Source organism: Myxine glutinosa, chromosome 1 (genome assembly GCF_964187855.1).
Source record: "Myxine glutinosa chromosome 1, kmMyxGlut1.1, whole genome shotgun sequence".
NCBI lineage: Eukaryota > Metazoa > Chordata > Myxini > Myxiniformes > Myxinidae > Myxine > Myxine glutinosa.
The window spans coordinates 365,035,461-365,055,436 of record NC_136261.1 but is presented as its reverse complement, the minus strand read 5'-3'; the positions used below and the strand labels follow the sequence as shown (position 1 = coordinate 365,055,436).

The following is a 19,976-nucleotide window of genomic DNA, read 5'->3' as shown; positions in this document are numbered from 1 at the left end:
CATTTTTTTATATTGGTTTCCTCCTATCTTTCACCGTTCAGGAGATTCGCTTGCACAGACAAACAAACAAAAACTTTCTTTTATAATATAGAGAGATAATAATATAGAAGAAGAAGATAGAAGATAGATAATATATATATATATACATATATCTATATATATATATATATATATATATATATATATATACATACAGGGTGACCCCCAAAAAAAAAAAAAAAAAAAAAAAAAAAAAATATATATACTGTACATATATATATATATATATATACTGTACATATATATATATATATATATACAGTATATATATATATATATATATATATATATATATATATATATATATATATATATATATATATACAGGGTGACCCAAAAAAACCTCCCAAATTTCAAAGGTAAATGAAAAAAAAATGGTTAAAGATAATCAAGATATTATTTGCACACATGAAACTTCATTCAATACAGTTTTTATTCATCATGTTTTAAAGATGACATCCTCCAAATGGTGGCCGTCATTGTCTATACACGCTTGGAGGCGATTTCTTAAGGCTGCCATTGCTCGACGGGTCATGTCGGATGGAACAGCGGCTATGTCCTGCTGAATAGCAACCTTAAGGGCTTCAAGAGTTTGGGGTTGATGAGTATACACTCGTGATTTAAGGTAGCCCCACAGAAAAAAATCACAAGGGGCGAGGTCAGGGGAACGGGCCGGCCACCCAACATCGCCACGCAACGAGATCACCCGATCCGGAAACATTTCCCTCAGCACTTGCAATGATCTTCGAGCTGTGTGTGCCGTAGCTCCATCTTGCTGAAACCACACATCGAGTTCTTCAAGCTCAAGGTGTTTGAGTTGTGGCCTTAGAAAGTTTTCGAGCATATCAATGTAACGGTCAGAAGTTACGGTAACAGTTACACCACCCTCTTCAAATAAATAAGGACCCACGATGCCAACATCGGCAGCAGCGCACCACACAGTCACTCGATCGGAGTGCAACGGTCTTTCGTGTAGCATGCGAGGGTTGTCTTCAGACCAATAGCGAAAATGTTGTTTGTTTACAGAGCCACTCAAATGAAAATGAGCTTCGTCACTGCACAAGAGAACAGCATCTTCTGGAACACGTTGCAGAATGTTCTCGCATAACTCCCTGCGGCTTATCCAGTCTCTCGCATTCAGTTCTTGCACAACCGTCATTTTGTATGGATGGAAGTGGAGGCCTTTGTGTAAGATTCTCCTTGCAGTTTCCCGGGATATCCCTACATCTAAAGCATGTTTCCGCGCAGAACGTCTCGGAGACTGCACAACAGATCGCCTCAATGCTTCAATATTCTCAGGCGTCCGAGCGCTCCTAGGTCGACCAGGTGATTTTCTTTTTAAAGCTGAGCCTGTTGCCCTGAAATTCTCAACCCACTGCAAGATGGTTTTCCGATCTGGAACGTTTTGGTTCCGTGGAATACTGAAACGTCCTCGAAAGGCCCTCTGCACGGCGATTACGGAACGGTTGTTTGTGAAGAACGCTTCGACAGCGAACACACGGTGTGCTCCCGACCACGCCATGTTGGCGACTGAGGACGGTTGGGGTTGGGCTACCAACAGACCCTAGCCCCGCCCCTCCCGCCTCACTACTGCCAGTGCTACAGCCTTTCGAAATGTGGGAGGTTTTTTTTGGGTCACCCTGTATGTATGTATGTATGTATGTATGTATGTATGTATGTATGTATGTATGTATATATATATATATATATATATGTGTGTGTGTGTGATTGACCACCCAGTTTGGGTCGGTTTTTAAATTTATGTCATCGGTCATGTGGTCAGGCAAATCGTTTAATATTAGATTGTGTCATATTAGATTGAAAAAACAAATCTTTTAAAAATCTTCTCCGAAACAGCTTAACAGATCGAAGGGAAACTTCAGATGTATGATCGACCACCCATGGTGATAACTTAAATGTCATAGGTCACGTGGTCTGGCAGTTATATCTGATTTAAGCTACAATCTTTTAAAATAACCTGTCAAACGTTATTCCTCTTGGCTTGCAGTTTTGTAAGCGCCTATGTAGAAATCCCCTGCGCACAGTTACAAGTGGCTGTTGTTGGGATCAACTAGCCATGTGAAATGTAGTTTGATAAAAATGGCGAAATAGCATGGCATCATCATTGCATCGAGTGGCGTGGGACAACATCGTCATTGGAAAGGGAGGTGTGGGATGACGTTGCCATTGGAATGGGCAGCGTGGGATGGCATAGTCATTCAAACAGGTGGCGTGGGATGGCATAGTCATTTGAATGGATGGCGTGGATAGCATCGCCATTGGTATGGCTGTCGTTCGCAACCTGGCACAACAGCTCTCAGTTCAGTTATAAGGGGCAGTTCTAGTTTTCCTTTTATATTTGCTTTTCTAATATTTGCTTCCGGTTGGCCATTATGTTTCCATCCAAAATCATTGGCAAAAATGGGTTTTAATGCTGACTTGGATTATAAGCAACGTTTCTCATGACAATAATATCTTAGAAAATCCACCATCTTGATTCAATTCCTGCAGCTGTGAAGTATCGAATAAAGTAACAAGTATATGTTATTTAATTTAATTTCTTTATCAGACAAATTAAGTGGCAACTTTTCGCTCCTTTTTGAGCATCGACCTCTGTTTTTAAAAAGATAATTCAATGAGATCCACCCACAGAACATGGCAATGCTATCCAGGATTTCCATTTAGCTGTCTATTTTGAATGTGGAAAAACTCACTTTCTTGTCATTTTTATATCATTAATTCAAAATCACCTGTGTATTGGCGATTCTGGAAAGACTTTTTTATACGTCTCTTGCAGGATGACAACGTACAAAACACTTTAACACACATAGTGCACTTATAAGGGTGTTCGTTGCTATGTGTTTTCATGTGTTGCTGAAGGCCTGAAGCCTGATCAAAACCTTTGCCACAAACAGTGCATTTATAAGCACGCTCTTCCAGATAAATTTTTAAGTCCATATTGTAATTGGAGGAATTAATAAAAGCCTTTCCATTTCCACAAGTTGTGCATTCACAAGGACGAGCTCCACCATGGAATTTGAAGCGATTCTGAAAGGACGACGAATGACTGAATGCCTTGCCACAAACCGTACACTTTAAAGGGCGCTCACCGTTGTGAAGCATCACATCATAGTGATATTGCGAGGACCAAGTAAAAGATTTTCCACACAAGGAACACGAGTAAGGGCGCTCACCATCATGAACCCTCAAATGGGAATGGGAGTTTGACGATTGAATAAAACTTTTGCCACATGTTGAGCACGTGTAAGGACGCTCACCCTTGTGAATCCTCAAATGATTGCGATAGTGTGACGTATTAAAAAAACCTTTTCCACAGAATGAACAACTGTAGGGCCGCTTGCTGTCGTGTAGTCTTGTATGCTGGAGAAACGATGACCGACTAAATACCAGCCCACAAATTGTGCACTTGCATGAGCGCACACCAACGCGCATCTCTAAAACAACATTCAAACTCCCTTTGTCCGAGATATTGAATGGGAACGGACTCATCACTCGTCCTCGGATGATGGTTCTCCATCTGTGTTGTTTCTCTGAAAAGTGTGCAAGAACTCTTGGTGGAGGGAATCTTTATGTGCTCTTCTGATCTTTCTGTGAAAAAAAATAAAAATAATAAAATCAAACCACAACAGCAATTCCTTTTTCAAAACAGCAACAAAATTAATCGATTGATAATCACAGCTTATGGACAATCCAACAACATGCATTTTAAGGCCATTTTCCCTGCTAGAGTGGGGGTTAGCCTTGCGGTCCCCATGACAATCTTCTCCATTTTGCCCTATTTTCTGCATCTCTCCTTGTTAACCCCCTTGCCCACATTTCTTCTTCCACCATCTTTAGCCAAGTCTTTCTCGGTCTTCCCCGTCCTCTACTTCCTTCTACATTAACTTCCATCACTCTTCTCAACCAGTCACTTTCATCCTTCCTCAACACATGACCAAACCATCTCAACCTGTTCCTCTTCACAGCATCAATCACAGGCAATATTCCCATCATCTTTCGCAATTCATCATTTGTCTTCCTCTCTCTCAACGATACTCCGCACATCCATCGAACCATTCGCATTTCCACCCTTTCCAGCCTTCGTTGCTGCTCTACGTTCATTACCCATGTCTCGCTCCCATAAATCATAACACTTCTCACACATGCAGCATACACCTTTCCCTTCAGCTTCAGCGACACTCTCCTCCTCATCAGCACGCCACTCAGTTCCCGAAACTTCTTCCATGCAGATCTCACTCGAGCAACCGTTGCCGAGTCTGATCCACCTTCTCCATTCAGCATGTCTCCGAGGTAGCAAAATGTTTTCACACCTTCCAGCTTCACGCCGTCTCCAAGATCCAACTCAACATTTCCTCCATCTGCAGCTCCCTCTGTGCACACCTTACATTTGAATGTAGCTGCCACACTGGTAAATGACCCTCTCAGACCACTACATTTTTGATGAACCCACTCAGCGCACATTGTACATTGAATGGAGTTCACTCCGACACCCTTCCTGCACACAGCACAAGGCCACTTCCCAGTTCTTTCCACCTCACCACATGCTTTACCACTTGCCATCACCTTCGTCTTTCCAATATTCACCTTCAGACCTTTTGTCTCCATACATTCCTTCCACTTGTTCATCTTTTCCTTCAGTCCATCCATACTTTCCGCAATCAACACCAGATCATCTGCATACAACAACTCCCACGGTAAACCCTCCTTTACGTTCTGAGCCAGCATCTCCATCACAGCTACAAATAGTAGTGGACTTAGTACCGACCCCTGATGCACTCCCACCTTCACCTCAAACTCACCACTGTTCCCGTCCTTCGTCCTTACAGCTGTGCGCGCTCTTTTGTACATTGCCATCACTACTCTGATCAACCATTCCTCCACTCCTAGCTTCCTCAATGCCCATGTCAATACTTTGCGTGGAACCCGATCGAATGCTTTCTCCAGATCAACAAACCCAAAAAACAACTTCTTCCTCTTATCCATTTACTTCTCCTGCAACTGCCTCACAATGAAAAGCGCATCTGTCGTTCCTCTTCCTGGCATAAATCCAAACTGCATTTCGTCGATCTTCACTTTCTTCCTTATCCTCCTCTCCAACACCCTTTCCAATACCTTCATTCCATGCTCCAATAACTTTATCGCTCGGTACGAGCCACACTCCAGAGGGTCACCTTTCCCCTTGTATAGAGGGACGAGGGTACTCAGTTCCCAATCCACTGGAATGCGGCCTTCTTTCACCACCAGATTACAGATCTCTGTCATTCTCTTCACACCCCAACTTCCTGCTGCCTTCAACATATCTCCCACAACTCCCGTCGGCCCTCCCGCTTTTCCACTCTTCATTGCTTTTATCGCTTCCTCAACTTCCTTCTCAGTTATCTTCTCTGCCGGTCCTAAAACTGGGTTACTCTCTATGTTGCCATCCCATTCATTCTCTGTATTCAACAGCATTTCCATATATCTTTTCCATCTTCCTTTAATTCCATCTAGGTCGACAACGATTTGTCCCACTTCATACTTCAAGCAACTCACCCCCATCACATCACACCTCTCTTTCGCTATGTGCTTTGCAATCCTGAATACTGCTTTCTGACCCTCTTCCGAATCCAAGCGTTCTCCGAACATTTTCCTACATGCCGCCTGCGCCTTTGCTACCTCTTTCTTTGCAGCCTTCCTGGCTGCCTTATAACTTTCATGCTCTGCTGTTTCTGCTCCCGTACCCTTCGCCTTCTGCCACTCCTTGAACTTCTTCCTCTTCTCGTCAATCCTCTTTCCAACTTCAACATCCCACCACCATGTTTCCGAGTGCCTCGGTGGTCCTTTTGTCCATCCACATACCTCACCAACGGCTCCCAACAGACTAGCTTTCATTGACATCCAACCACTTTCAAGCTCAACCACATCATCCTCTACCCTACTCAGCCTCTCTTTTAATGCCTCCCTTACTGTCACCTCTTTCAACCTCCACACCTTCATTCTCGGTTGGTACTTCACCCGCCGAGCTCTCCTCGCACCTTTCACCCTTATGTCGCAGACAACCAAGTGGTGCTGTGACAAGTGGTGCCTCCTCCCCCGGGATCACCTTTGTGTCCCGGAGGTGCCCCCTATCTCGCCTACGCACCATCAGGTAGTCAACGGTTGTCGTCGACCCCCCTGACCTGTATGTAACAAGCTTATTATCCTCTTTCTGGAACTGAGTATTACAAATCAACAAATCAGCTCCATCAGCAAACTCCAAAATCCTTTCACCTTCTCCATTTCTCACACCATATCCGTAACCCCCATGAACTCCCTCAAAACCATCCATACTCCTTCCCACATGTCCATTCAGGTCTCCTCCCACCACAACAACTTCCTCATCTTTCACGTTTTACATCAGCTTCTCTATCGCACACCAGAACTTGTCCTTCTCTTCATCGCTTCGACCAACCTGTGGAGCATATCCCGAGATGACGTTCACCAAGAGCTTTCCAATCATCATTTTCACCATCATCAACCTATCACTCACTCTAGTCACACTCACCACACTGTCTACAAACTCCTCAGAAAACAGGACACCAACACCATTCACGCCCTCCGGGCACCCTTGCCACACAAACTTGTATTTCTGTCCCTGCCTACCCTTCACCATTCTCACACCACTTCCCTTCCATCTCGTCTCTTGCACACAACATATGTCCACTCTTCTTCTGACCAATACTTCCACCACTTCTCCTGATCTCCCTGTCATTGTCCCTACATTCCATGTCCCAAACCTCAGAAACCAATCTCCACTTCGGGCTGCACCCTGCCCATATGTACTTGTAATTGTCATGGTTCTCTTTTTGAGGCAATGTTTTTATGGCCGGATGCCCTTCCTGACGCCAACCCTCTTAGTCGTCTCTTACGACACGCAGGGATACGGTGTACCTATTCTGACCAGGGTACACACTGGGACTTATGGACAATCCGAAAAGTAAAATTTATTTAGGCACCAACTTTGGGGTCAATACTGAAACAAGAATACAAGTTGAAGAAAATATTCATAAGTAAACAATGATCAGCCATCCAATCCGGTAATGCAGGATCCCGTGTTTGCCGATATGCATTTAGTCAGTAAGCACGCAGCAATTTAATCGCATTTTGACACCATCAAATGATACTTTCGAACAAATGACCTCACAGCAACAGCATTGGATGCCAGCTTAGAAAGTGAGCTTGCGTGCCCAGGGTGACAGATATGTCCAGAAAGATCACCCTGACCTGCAGTTTGAGAATAAGGGTTTCTGACCATTGTTGTTACCCTTGCCAGAGGAGAGGGTATTGCAATTGAGTCCGTTTGTCTGTTTGTCTCCACCTGTAGAATGTTTTAATGATACTTATGACGTCATAGGTCACGTGGTTCGGCCGCCATCTTGGAAAAACCGAAAAACTTTGCATCTCTATATCTCCGAAAGTGCTGAATCTTACTATACACAAAGAATTAAGTTAAGCACCCCCCCCGTTTTTTTACAACCTCGCACATTACAAGTTTGTTGTCGTCAAAACAGTGTAATATACCCATGATATTGCTATATTTTCTGGAGAAGTGATATTATGGTCACATAAAAACATAACAATCATGCCGTTTTCAATATTTTATTCTGAATAATTTAAGGTGAAATTTTTTGGGAATTTTAGGCATATTTTCACCTCAATTTAAGTATGGAGCTATAGGTCCATCACGGACAGTGTGGATGACGTTTATGTTTTCTAACGCACAGTCATTGTTCTGAGAAGACCTCTAGCGATCTTTGCGTCAATAACGTGTGTAGGACCCACGTGATCGGATCACTGACTCAACCCTACGTCTCATAGACCCTGTAAGCCGTCGTATGCGTTGCTGTGGCAGGTTGTTCCATTCCCGATGTAATGCACGTTCCAATTCATCCAGATTGGCTATTGGAGGGACCATCTTCGCAATTTGTCGTCCCAACATGTCCCAAACGTGCTCGAGGGGGTTCAGGTCAGGACTGTACGCAGGCCAGGGGATGGTTGTCACAGCACCTTGCTCCAGCAAGGCTCGGACGCGTCTCGCACGGTGAGGCCTGGCGTTGTCATCCATGAAGATGGGTCTGCTGGCGAGGGTGTGGTCATCGAAGTGCGGGATTACGGTGGTATTCAGGATTTCCTCGGCCTCACCGTGCGAGACGCGTCCGAGCCTTGCTGGAGCAAGGTGCTGTGACAACCATCCCCTGGCCTGCGTACAGTCCTGACCTGAACCCCCTCGAGCACGTTTGGGACATGTTGGGACGACAAATTGCGAAGATGGTCCCTCCAATAGCCAATCTGGATGAATTGGAACGTGCATTACATCGGGAATGGAACAACCTGCCACAGCAACGCATACGACGGCTTACAGGGTCTATGAGACGTAGGGTTGAGTCAGTGATCCGATCACGTGGGTCCTACACACGTTATTGACGCAAAGATCGCTAGAGGTCTTCTCAGAACAATGACTGTGCGTTAGAAAACATAAACGTCATCCACACTGTCCGTGATGGACCTATAGCTCCATACTTAAATTGAGGTGAAAATATGCCTAAAATTCCCAAAAAATTTCACCTTAAATTATTCAGAATAAAATATTGAAAACGGCATGATTGTTATGTTTTTATGTGACCATAATATCACTTCTCCAGAAAATATAGCAATATCATGGGTATATTACACTGTTTTGACGACAACAAACTTGTAATGTGCGAGGTTGTAAAAAAACGGGGGGGGTGCTTAACTTAATTCTTTGTGTATATAATTCACCAAATGTCCGTCCGTCCGTTCGAAGGTACTGCAATAACGGCTCAACCGATCGCAACGATATTTTGGGTGGGTAATCCTGGGACCCCTGGGAGTAAAATAGGCTATATTGTTTTTCCAATTTTTCCAAGTTTTCCAATTTTCCAGTTTTTCCAAACACGATGGAATAATATTTACCGATATGAACAGTGATGTGGCTTTTGTTGAAATTCTACAAATACTGTTTATTCTACGTACCAGGAGAGAGTAGATCGACTCCTGACGAACTCTTCCAACATAAACGTGCAGCTCCAAAGTAACATGGCAGCATGTGCAAAGCGACTGAGAAACAGGTGTAGCGGCCGCTTCCGTGTTACAGATTCGGCGCGCACTCTTCACACATAAACGTGTGACTGAGAAAGACGTGTAGCGGCCGCTTCCGTTTTGCAGAATTCAATCCTTTTTCAAAATGGGCACCATGTACTGTTTAGATTTTGATGATTTGCGTGTAATACGATTCAACGGATGTTTATATGAATCGTTTAAAATAAAATAAAAAAGCCTTCAATTTCTGATATTTTGCCTTTTCATTTGGGCCTCCCAATTGAAGCCATGCCCATAGGGCGGGTACCGTTGCTAGTAGAAAAAATTGAGACATGGCTCATTGTAAAGAACTCTCCATGGGGAATAAAATATGTTAATGATGATGTCATAGGTGTCTCCATTATGACGTAATAACTCGACAATTACAAAACTTCATCCGATGAAGATGAAATTTCTTGAGCATAATCTAGGAATAAATTAGTTTAGAAAAAAAATATGATGACGTCATCGGTCACGTGGTTCGGCCGCCATATTTGTGTTAACACAAAAGCCTTAAAAACCACTGAAAATACATCCTGGCGAGGGTTTGCAATCTCTGATTGCTCTTTTTCTTGTTTCTAATATTTCCCCCTTGATGAGGCCCAATCACAGGGTTTGTTACTCTCGCATCACAGGCAGGACAGTGGTCTCTCTGTTTTCTACCGTCTATTCTCTAACATTGCTCCCTCTGCTCTCTATCCTCCGACACACCCCAGCAACTCCAGGAAGAACACATTCTTCTAGTAACTACCCCCCCCCCCCCCCCTGCTTAAACTTCCAAAATTCAGGCTGACTGTATGCGTCCGCTCTTTTATTAATCGGGCACTGACAAACGTATTCCCTCATGTACTCTTCATAAAAAGGCCATATCAAAAATATTTTTGGTTCAAGAGAGCAAACAGGAAGTATCTCGTACCTTCTTTAACATCCATGAGCACCAATGATCCAGCCTCAATTTTCACTGTTCTCAGCATTCCTGAAGAAGAAAATTTAATTGTGATTATAGAGAACAACTTTAAGATTGGGCACTTTTTTAGCAGAGGTGTCGAGAAACAGAAGAGCGAGATGACAGGTAGAAAAGGATCAAATGAAGTGGACTGAGTGGGAAGAAGAGCATGTGCATGCACTGCAGCATGGAGAGAAGTTGCAGACGTAAGGGGTACGTACACAGTGTCTCAACGGATGTAACAAAACATGAAGTACAATGGGGAGTAACAAAATAAAAGTAACAAAACATGAAGTAAAATTCAACATGAAGTACAGGATGTAACAAAACATGAAGTACAATTTGCGGGTTCCGGGAGAGACTATGAGGTGGTGGTGGACAACAGGCACTTGAATGCCTGGAAGGAAAAAGCATGAGATAGCAGTATCTGGAAGATTATTCAGCAGGTGAGAGAAGAGCGGCAGCAGAGAATGGAAGAAGGGGTTCGGCTTATACACTTGAAGGGTTGTACCCCGAGGGTTTCTGTTTGAGTACGTGCTACTTGGGCGGGCCGAGGTTGAAGCAAGAGGCAAACAGGGTGGGAGGAGCAAGACTAGAGAAGAGCAAAGACTACAAGTCCACAAACCTGTCTGCAGTGGGGAAGAAGCAAATAGTAAGACAGACTCGTGTCAGACACTAAGGAAATTAAGGGTGTTGGACTCCAAGGCCTCAAAAAGTGGGAAGACACGGAGCACCAGATGTTGCAGATGCAGATGATGCAGATGCTCGATGAGCCGAAAACATCCATCTTGCACAAAGTGTCATTTATGTCTTTCTTTTAAAAGGCGAATTGCACAAAATGTCCTTTTATCTCTTCCATCATCACCACCATTTCTTTTATTTCCTGGTAGACCTGAACTCGTGTATGATTCCAACTTTAAATGGTGCATACACCGTCAGTGTGCCTGTGGGACAAGTGTGATCAGAGAATGATTCTAGATCAGGTGGAGGGGACAGTGTGATTACTTTCATTTTCATGCGAGTAACAGAGATAAAGTACAAAAGGGACCAATTATGGCTCTGATGACTTGGTGGATTCATCGAGACGCTTCTATAACATCGGATTATTGGTGAAAGCGTGTGAGGAATGGCTTTAGGACAGACAAAGTAAGGGTTGGAATGCAGGTACATAGCTGATACCAAGGATGGCTCAAGCTACATGAAGGAAAGAAGAAGCAACAAAGACGAACGAGTGCAAGGCCTGCATGAAAATAAGCTCTGGCTTTAATGGGATTGTTCAAGGTGGTGGTTGTGGTGGTGGTGGTAGTAGCAGTAGTAGTAGTAGTAGTAGTAGTAGTAGTAGTAGTAGTAGTAGTAGTAGTAGTAGTAGTAGTTATATAACAAGGATTACATGTTTAGTTATGGTCCTCCACAAGACATGAATATAATAAATAAAAAAATACAACCAATAAGATTAAATAAAACAAAATAACATCACAATAATAACAATTTCAAAATAAACATGTTATTTATATAGCACCTTTTGCCTATGGATACAAGGCGCTGAAAAGAGGATAGTATAACAAGCGAGATACGTAACATTATGTACGAGGTATTTAAAGCAGGGGCTGAAAGTCAAAGAGAAAGGATTGGTGGGAGTAATTGTCTTGTGAGACTCTGGTGCCCCTGATGGCCGAGTACACGTCTCAGAACGTCAGTGAAGTGGTGAGAATCCAAATCCTATATTCCAAGGCTGTCCCAAACATCTCCAGTAAAAGTTATTCTGTAGAGTTAAGTTGAGCTTTCTTGCCTGGGCAGTTCAAACCTCTGCACTGACCCTCACTTGTGCTGTATCCCTGGATTCTCCCTGTATTTTTACCATCTTAACACAGAGAGTTCCCCAAGCATATATACTGTCAGACCCCGCTATTCGCGGTTCCGCTATTTGTGGTTCCACTATTCACGGTTCCGTTATTCGCGGGTGATAAAACGCGACCTGTTTCTCTATTTGCGCAAAAGTGTCCCATAAATTCGCGGAGTTTTTTTTCCTATTCACGGCCGTGTTCTGCAAAATCGCGGGTTTTTTTCCTATTCGCGACCGTGTTCCATGAATTCGCAGTTTTTTTGGTTTTGTTTTTCCTATTCGCGGCCGTGCTCCGCAAATTTGCGTTTTTTATCCTATTCGCGGCCGTATTCCGTCAATTCACGGTAGTTTTTTCCTATTCACGGCTGTGTTATGCGAATTGGCGGGTTTTTTTTCCTATTCGCGGCCGTGGTGAGCGAATTCGTGGATTTTCGTCGACATTCACGGGTTTTGCCTCACCATTTGCGGATTTTGCCTCGCCATTCGTGGTTTGTTCCTCTCTATTCACGGATTTTCACGACTTGGGAACCTATCCCCCTTTTTCATTGAAACAATGCCCCGCTATTCGCGGTTTCGCAATTCGCGGATTTTCCAGGAATGTATCCTCCGTGGATAGCGGAGACCGAGGGTACACACACACACACATACATACATACATACATACATACATACATGTGTATATATATATATATATATATATATATATATATATATATATATATATATATATTGTTGCGGATATGAGGACTGTATTTTTTTTTATTGTGTGTATTATTATGATTGTTTATTCTGCGCCTCCTGCCTCCGGAGCTGTGTAAAGGTCAAAGGGCGTCCCATAATTAGTCCATAAAGCATCCACACCACAGCTAATCATAGAATACCCCTGTTCGATAGTTATATCTTATTATGTGTTTTAGGGTAAGGCTGTGTCTCCCATTAATTGAAATACTCCATTGCACCAGTGAAAGAGATAGATTCCCTTCATTCCCACTCCCAAAACTTCCATTCCTCCTTTTTGTCAATTGCCATTCGCATTGCCAACTGCATTTTGGGCGGTTTTCTCTTCATCCGCCATTGACCACGAGGCAGGGTTGGGGAATAAAGGCGGGTCCCCACCTCGTCATAGAGGGGAGGAGTGAGTCAGCCCCACTCAACCAACCACGAACAAGGGGTTGGACTTGGAGAGGGTGTGGAGAGAAACATCGAGGAGGTTCGCGAAGGTTGAAGGGCGGGGCCTATATAACCCACGGCAGGGCGTTTCAAAAAGAGATGAGCTTTTACAGAGAGACGAGAGAAGTCCAGAGTTGAGCTGCAGATCGAGCCACCGAAACTGCGAGAGAAGTCCAGAGTTGAGCTGCAGATCGAGCCACCGAAACTGCGAGAGAAGTCCAGAGTTGAGCTGCAGATCGAGCCACCGAAACTGCGAGAGAAGTCCAGAGTTGAGCTGCAGATCGAGCCACCGCAACTGCATTTTACTGCAGCTGGAGCCACCGAAACTGCAGCCACAGCAGCGTGAGGCCTGGACGGCAGTTTGGAGCAGGGCCGCGAAGGAGCGGCGGCTGCCCAGCGAGTCGATCGTGCTGCAGGACCAGTTGGACCTCCCTATCCCGCCAGCCATCCACCAGCCACCCACCTGCCATCCCTATCATCATTCCCCGTGTAAGTGTGCTCGTAGTCTGTCTTTTGTCTTGTCCCTGGGTTAATTAAGACTGTAGGTAAGCTAGCGTTGCACTGTGTATCTAATATCTTCTGTAAATAAACGTGACTGCTTTCTTCTTGATTATATGTGTAAATAATAAATCCAATTACTCTTCTGTACGTCTTCTCGTCTTATTCCTTTTCCTCTTTGTATTCGGTCGCTTTAGAGTTTTCCATATTGAGCAGCCGCGGTGCGATACGGCCAACGTTTGGGTGGAATCGGGTTCTAGTCGGGGAATAACTGTTCGGTCGCGGTAATACCACCGCTCGGTCAAAATAACATCTTTAACCGCGTCCGTAACAATATATTATATATACATACATACAGTATCGTGATGAGCATGCCTAAAACACCAGACCGAGTCCCGACCGGGTTCAAATAAAACCATGTTTGCGGCACAGACCTATAAAGCCTCTCCAAGCCCGACAGCACCTGTTGCCATTTCTCCATCATACAGGTCCCAATTTGAGGTTGTGGAAGAGGAGGTATCATAGGGAGATTGAATGACAAATGCAGCTATTCAGTAACTTATGGGGAATTACAACGGCCTGATAGGAAGGTGCAGAGATGGTGCACTTTCTCTCGAGCTGTCTAACCTGGATTTGATTATTGGCACAACTGTTAACTGTCAGCTTGGTGCTGCACAAGCAGAGAATTGCAGCACAAAGTGCACCATCCCTTGGCCAAATGTGAAGCGGGTGTGCTGTCTGCTTGTATTAGCTGGTTGGCATTGAAGAACTTAGTCTTTCACAAAAGAGAACGCGAACTTTCGCCGGAACGTTGACTACCAAAGCAAGCTACACATCATCGGGCCATTAAAGTAGTAATCAAAGGGAAATGAAAACTACACATGTGGAAAGTGCTACAAAACTGTTGATAGGGGAGTTGCAAAGTGTGAATGAGTGGAATATGGAGAGAAGTGTGCAGGCCTTACTATGTGGGAAGAATAAACAGACTCAGAACGAAGACTATTTTGTAACACACTTCCAAAACAAATCATAAATGCATTGGATTGTCACTTGGCTTTTTTCAGAGGATCAACAGGGATTTGAGATTTTTGAATAGGCCTTATTGTGATTTGAAAGTTGGTACATTTGTGTTGTGGTAATACTTGAGGTTCTACTAGATAAAAAAATTGATGATCATTTATTCCTTCACATGACAGGCAAAGCTGTTAACGAATGGGTAAATCGAATTCATGAAATAATTGACTTCATAAAACCGATCTGTAGTTACAGGTTGTCAGAGGTTGTTACACTTGAAAACCTGACAGACTGACATCAGCCAGAAGTGTCTTATGCTGAATGGTATGCATCTAGGTCCCCATCAATGGTTGATCCATTCCTATCATATCTTTCTGCACTTCTATTCCTATTTCCCTTAAATATTACTCTATTCTGTTCTGCTACATCACAACTTCTTCCTGTTTCTGGCCACTGCCCGTTTCAATGCACTCGTAACCAAGATGTAGGCGAGATATAACTGGCATTAGGGGCAAATTCTAAATTCCTGGTCTCGCCGACAGGGGGAAGTGCATCAGCGACAAAGCCACCCCACCACCTCCCCCGCATTTGATGCTATGTGCCACATGTGAAAGAAGACGAATAAGCCAGGATTCATGTCATGTTGGGATGTCCCACTGCATGGAAGATACGCAATTGGAGGTCTTGTTTCATATTAGGGAGAATGAATGAATGATCGTTTTAAGGCCATTTTCCCCGCTAGAGCAGGGGTTAGCCTTGCGGGCCCCATGACAATCATGGTTCCCTGTTTGAGGCAATGTTTTTATGGCCGGATGCCCTTCCTGGCGCCAACCCTTAGTCGCCTCTTACGCAGTCGCGCAGGGATACGGTGTACCTATTCTAAACCGGGGTACACACCGGGATCATTCATCCCAGCAAACTGGTACTCAATTAGCCGACCTCGGAAGGATGACAGGCTGAGTCAACCCCCCTGGTGTTCATTTAGCGATCGACCAGGATTCGAACCCAGGATCCTAGGATCCCAAGCCTGCACCCTAACCGCTAAGCCAACACCAGGCTGATGTGGGACTGAGGGAGGACGTGGCAATTTTCCTTATTATTGTTCTCTGCAGGTTATTCAGTTGGGAGATGCGGAATCGAACATGCATCTTACTATAATTCATCAAATGTCCGTCTGTCTGTCTGTCTGTCTGTTCGAAGGTACCGTAAAAATTGCTGAACCGATCTCAACGATATTTTGGGTGGATAATCCTGGGATCGCCATGAGTAAAATAGGCTATTTAGTTTTCCCAATTTCAGCTTTAGTCTCCAGCATTCTCAGGTTTGGACACGCATAACATTCGCGCTCGCATAACGTTCATTGTTCTCATTGTGACGATGTTGTTTTCCCGGGTGCCGCACAAATGGCTGCACCGATCGCTGCACAGCTGCACCGATCGAACTCGGTGACCGCGGACAAAGACCTTTTATAAGGACACGGGTTGAATCCCTGCTTGAGAGAATTCTAACCCATTTCAACTGAAGGAAACACGTATCGGGAGTACATACGACGTAGCGATTGTGAACACGATTAGTTTAATCTCCACATTAGAGAATTCCACATAGCTATTTGGGCGGTGAATACGCTAACAGATCGGTCTCCATCGATCTTGCCAAGGCCGTAACAGCTATCGGCTCAAAATCCTTTTAACTGTTGATTTGGAAGTTTTTACAATGAAGGAAACACGTATCGGGAGTACATACGACATTGGGAGGACTAACTGCACGCATATTCAGTATCAAGCTTAAATCTGTCATGGCGGATCTGAAGAGCGGAATGCTTGGAGAAGTGGTGGGCTACTTCGGCATGAAGGAGGATCAGAAACGTGGACTCCCACACTGCCACATCCTGCTGATACTTGCTCCCGTATGACGTTATTTTCCCGGGTGCCGCACAAACGGCTGCACCGATCGAGATTTAACGGATGTTTATATAAAACGTTTGAAAGAAAAAAAGCCTTCAATTTCTGATATTTAGCCTTTTCATTTTGGCCTCCCAATTGAAGCCCCGCCCATAGGGTGGGTACCGTTGCTAGTTAACAAAATTAACAAAAAGAGAAATTGTAACATTAACAAAGCACAAATAAAGGTTTCTGTATCTCAGTATAAACAAGGGTCCAGCTGCAATCACATCTCCTCACAAAAACTATTCAAAAGAACCAGAAACAATTCCCCTCCCCACCCCCTTTCTCCTTTCTCCTTTTCATGTTCCTAAAATTCGCTTCAGGTGGAACATCACCATGTTTCGATCCAAATTAATTGGCAAAAATGGATTTCCATCAGGTTTCGATGCAGATGTTGATTTCAAACATTGTTTCTCGTTGCACAATTTTTCCATGGAAAATCCACAATAGCGATAGCAAATTCCTGGTGCACAATTACGATCAAAAGTATCAAATACCATTGCATGTATTTGTTACTTCCATCACTGAAGGTGGACGGAGGTTCACTTTCACCCCTGCCCATTAGTCAGTGAACAGGATATCTAATTTTTTCTAAGAATCAGAGAATTTTTCTCCTTTTTAAGTGATTATTCATGAAGATTTTGACTAATTAAGTGATTTTTCCTTCTCAGAATTGAGATATGGGGCCAAAAACTATATATAGCATGATATTTCAAAAAGTTGTGGATGGATTACATACAAAACTTGGTGGATGAGTTGGCTAGGTAACAAGAACACGCCGATTATATTTTGGTTCAGGTCCAAATCCAGATCCGGCCTATCAGTGCATACAAACCGTAAATTGTTCAGCCTGGTGGAGGTGTGCTCTCTACCGAGTGCCGTTCTAGTTGTTTAATTTACTCTGTAGGTTAAATTATTCGATGACAACGTTTAGCTACTCCACGAGCTGCAGCATCTGCATATATAAAATTATTTCACCACCAACTACTTCCAGCTCGCCATTGCAATGACGTCCGTGAACATGGCATTGCTGGCCATTAAAAGTAATTTATTGACTGTTCTGTTTTGAATGAGGAAACATTTTCTTATCAGTTAAACGTACTTTCGTAAAAACAACCTGTGTGTTGTTGTTTGGAATGAATTTTTATATGTCGCTTACAGGATGATGACGTATTAAACGCTTTAACACACATGGTGCACTTGTATGGACGTTCATTGCTGTGTGTTCTTAAGTGCCGCTGAAGACCTGAAGACTGATGAAAACCTTTGCCGCAAACAGAGCACCGGAAAGCACGCACTTCCTGATGAATTTTCAGGTGCCTGCGATAATTGGAAGACTGAATGAAACTCTTTCCACAAGTTACGCATTCATAAGGACGAACTCCACTATGGATTCTCATGTGATCACGGAAGGATGACAAGTGACTGAATACCTTCTCACAAACGGTACACTTATAAGGGCGCTCACCATTGTGATCCCTCACATGATTGTTATATTGTGAGGACCAAGCAAAAGCCTTTCCACACAACGAACACCAGTATGGGCGCTCACCAGTATGAACCCTCAAATGAGTGCGATAGCTTGAAGACCATGCAAAGGCTTTGCCACATGTTGAACAACTGTATGGAAGCTCACCATTATGAACCCTCAAATGGGAGCGGTAGTATGCCGGTTGAACAAAACCTTTTCCACAGATTGAGCACCTGTACGGACGCTCACCGGTATGAATCTTCAAGTGAGTGCGGTACTTTGATGACTTACTGAACCCTTTTCCACAGACAGAACACCTGTATGGGTACTCACTTCTGTGGACACTCATGTGCTGGAGACAAGATGACGACCGACCGAATACCTTTTCACAAACTGTGCACTTGTATGAACGCACACCAACACAGATGTCTGAAAGAATACTCAAACTGCTTTTGTTGTTTGAAATATCGGAGGTCTGCATGGAATTGTGCTCTTGATCACTCGACCCTTGGTGATGCTTTTCCCGGTGCAGCTCCGATGAGGTTTCTGTGAAGTGTATGAAAGAACTCTTGGTAGAGAGAATTTTTCTGGACTCCTCTGGTCGCTCTGCAAAAAAATAAAACAGAAACAAAAGTCAAACTACAAAGGGGGACTTCCTTATTCAATGAATGAATAAAAATATAAAGATAAATAAGCACATCATTTGCACAAACCAAAATTACTTTTTTAACCATGAAAAGCAAACTTTGCCAAGGCTGAACAAAAAGAAGTCCAACATAAAGAATTTGGGATCAATAAAATAAGAATTATTGGGGAAAATGCCAGGGGCATAGAAAAGGCCCCTTTATATTGTTACATTTGTGGGGGTAGGTGATGACATACCATAGTGGAGATAGAACGGTGTAGGGTACCATGGACCGCGTGTGAGTAGGAAGCCAATCTCGATTTATTTAAGTAGAAAAACGGTGAGCTTAAGATTGTGTACGTGTCACCACACGGGGGGTGGTGGTATGTTAATTAGGTAGGGTCTAAGGGTAGTTCTCCCAGTATGTGATTGCCTCCTGTGATTTCCCCGATGTTTTTACAATCATAACAAGCCGGCCATAAAAAACGCACGTCCATGAAACAACAAAAACAACTGCCATAACTGCCGACATAAACCCAAACATTCCCGAGGAGAGCCGAACGTTCTCGATAAACAATTAACCCCGCCCACCAATCGAGCAAGGAAAAAGGCCACGCCTCGAAGTTTGTCATTGGTTGAGCCTGACCATGGGGCGATTCAGTGGAACTCGGCGATTGGTCGGGGTGATGTCAGAGCGAGAAGGTGCTGGTAAAAACGACCGTTGGACAAAGAATCACTCTCTCGGTGTTTTTGGCTGGAAGAGGAGCGTCGCGCTGTCTGACTCTGTCTGAGACTCTGACTCTCTGACTGTCTGTCTGTGTCTGTCTGTCTGTCTGTCTGTCTCTCTCTCTCTCTCTCTCTCTCTCTCTCTCTCTCTCTCTCTAACCATGTCACGTTTCAGGGGGAGACAACAGCGAAAGTGGACCGGCCACACAAACCCACTCACGTTCATGACAACGCAGAGAGGAACTTTGCACCATCTTGTGCGTTTGCCACGTGAGTGGCTTCGGGCCTCCTTGTGCTGCAACTTCATTTGGTGGTCTCGTTGGAGTAAAGCTGAGTGCCGGCCGGCTTTAAAACAATTCATTTTCTTTTATCATTCCCCTGTATGTTTTTGAGTCTGCATGTGGTGGTACCTCGATTAGGATTATAGATTTACCTCACCATTCATTTTCATTAAATTTATTATTGTGGCATTTTTTCATTTGTCATGTTTCTGTGTTTTGTGGGTTTCGGTTAAAACCGACCGGCTATCCGTCCAAGGCTGGTTTTCATCGGCCACGGACTTG

At 43.9% G+C, this 19,976-nt stretch overlaps 1 protein-coding gene across 2 annotated transcripts in view; it reads right to left on the bottom strand.

The window, feature by feature from the left end:
* Positions 1–454: 454 nt before the first annotated feature.
* Positions 455–19,976, bottom strand: part of LOC137414634 (uncharacterized) — a 42,910-nt gene continuing 23,388 nt past the window's right edge. Inside the window, exons 5-7 of one of the 2 annotated variants that reach the window (XM_068100141.2) lie at positions 18,510–18,668; positions 10,094–10,153; positions 455–3,648 (exon numbers count right to left, since the gene is read on the bottom strand). In XM_068100141.2, coding sequence (XP_067956242.2) covers positions 3,440–3,648; positions 10,094–10,153; positions 18,510–18,668 — 428 coding nt within the window. In that variant the 3' untranslated portion in view covers positions 455–3,439. The remainder of the gene's footprint in view (positions 3,649–10,093; positions 10,154–18,509; positions 18,669–19,976) is intronic. The other variant, XM_068100146.2, reaches the window with a different exon arrangement.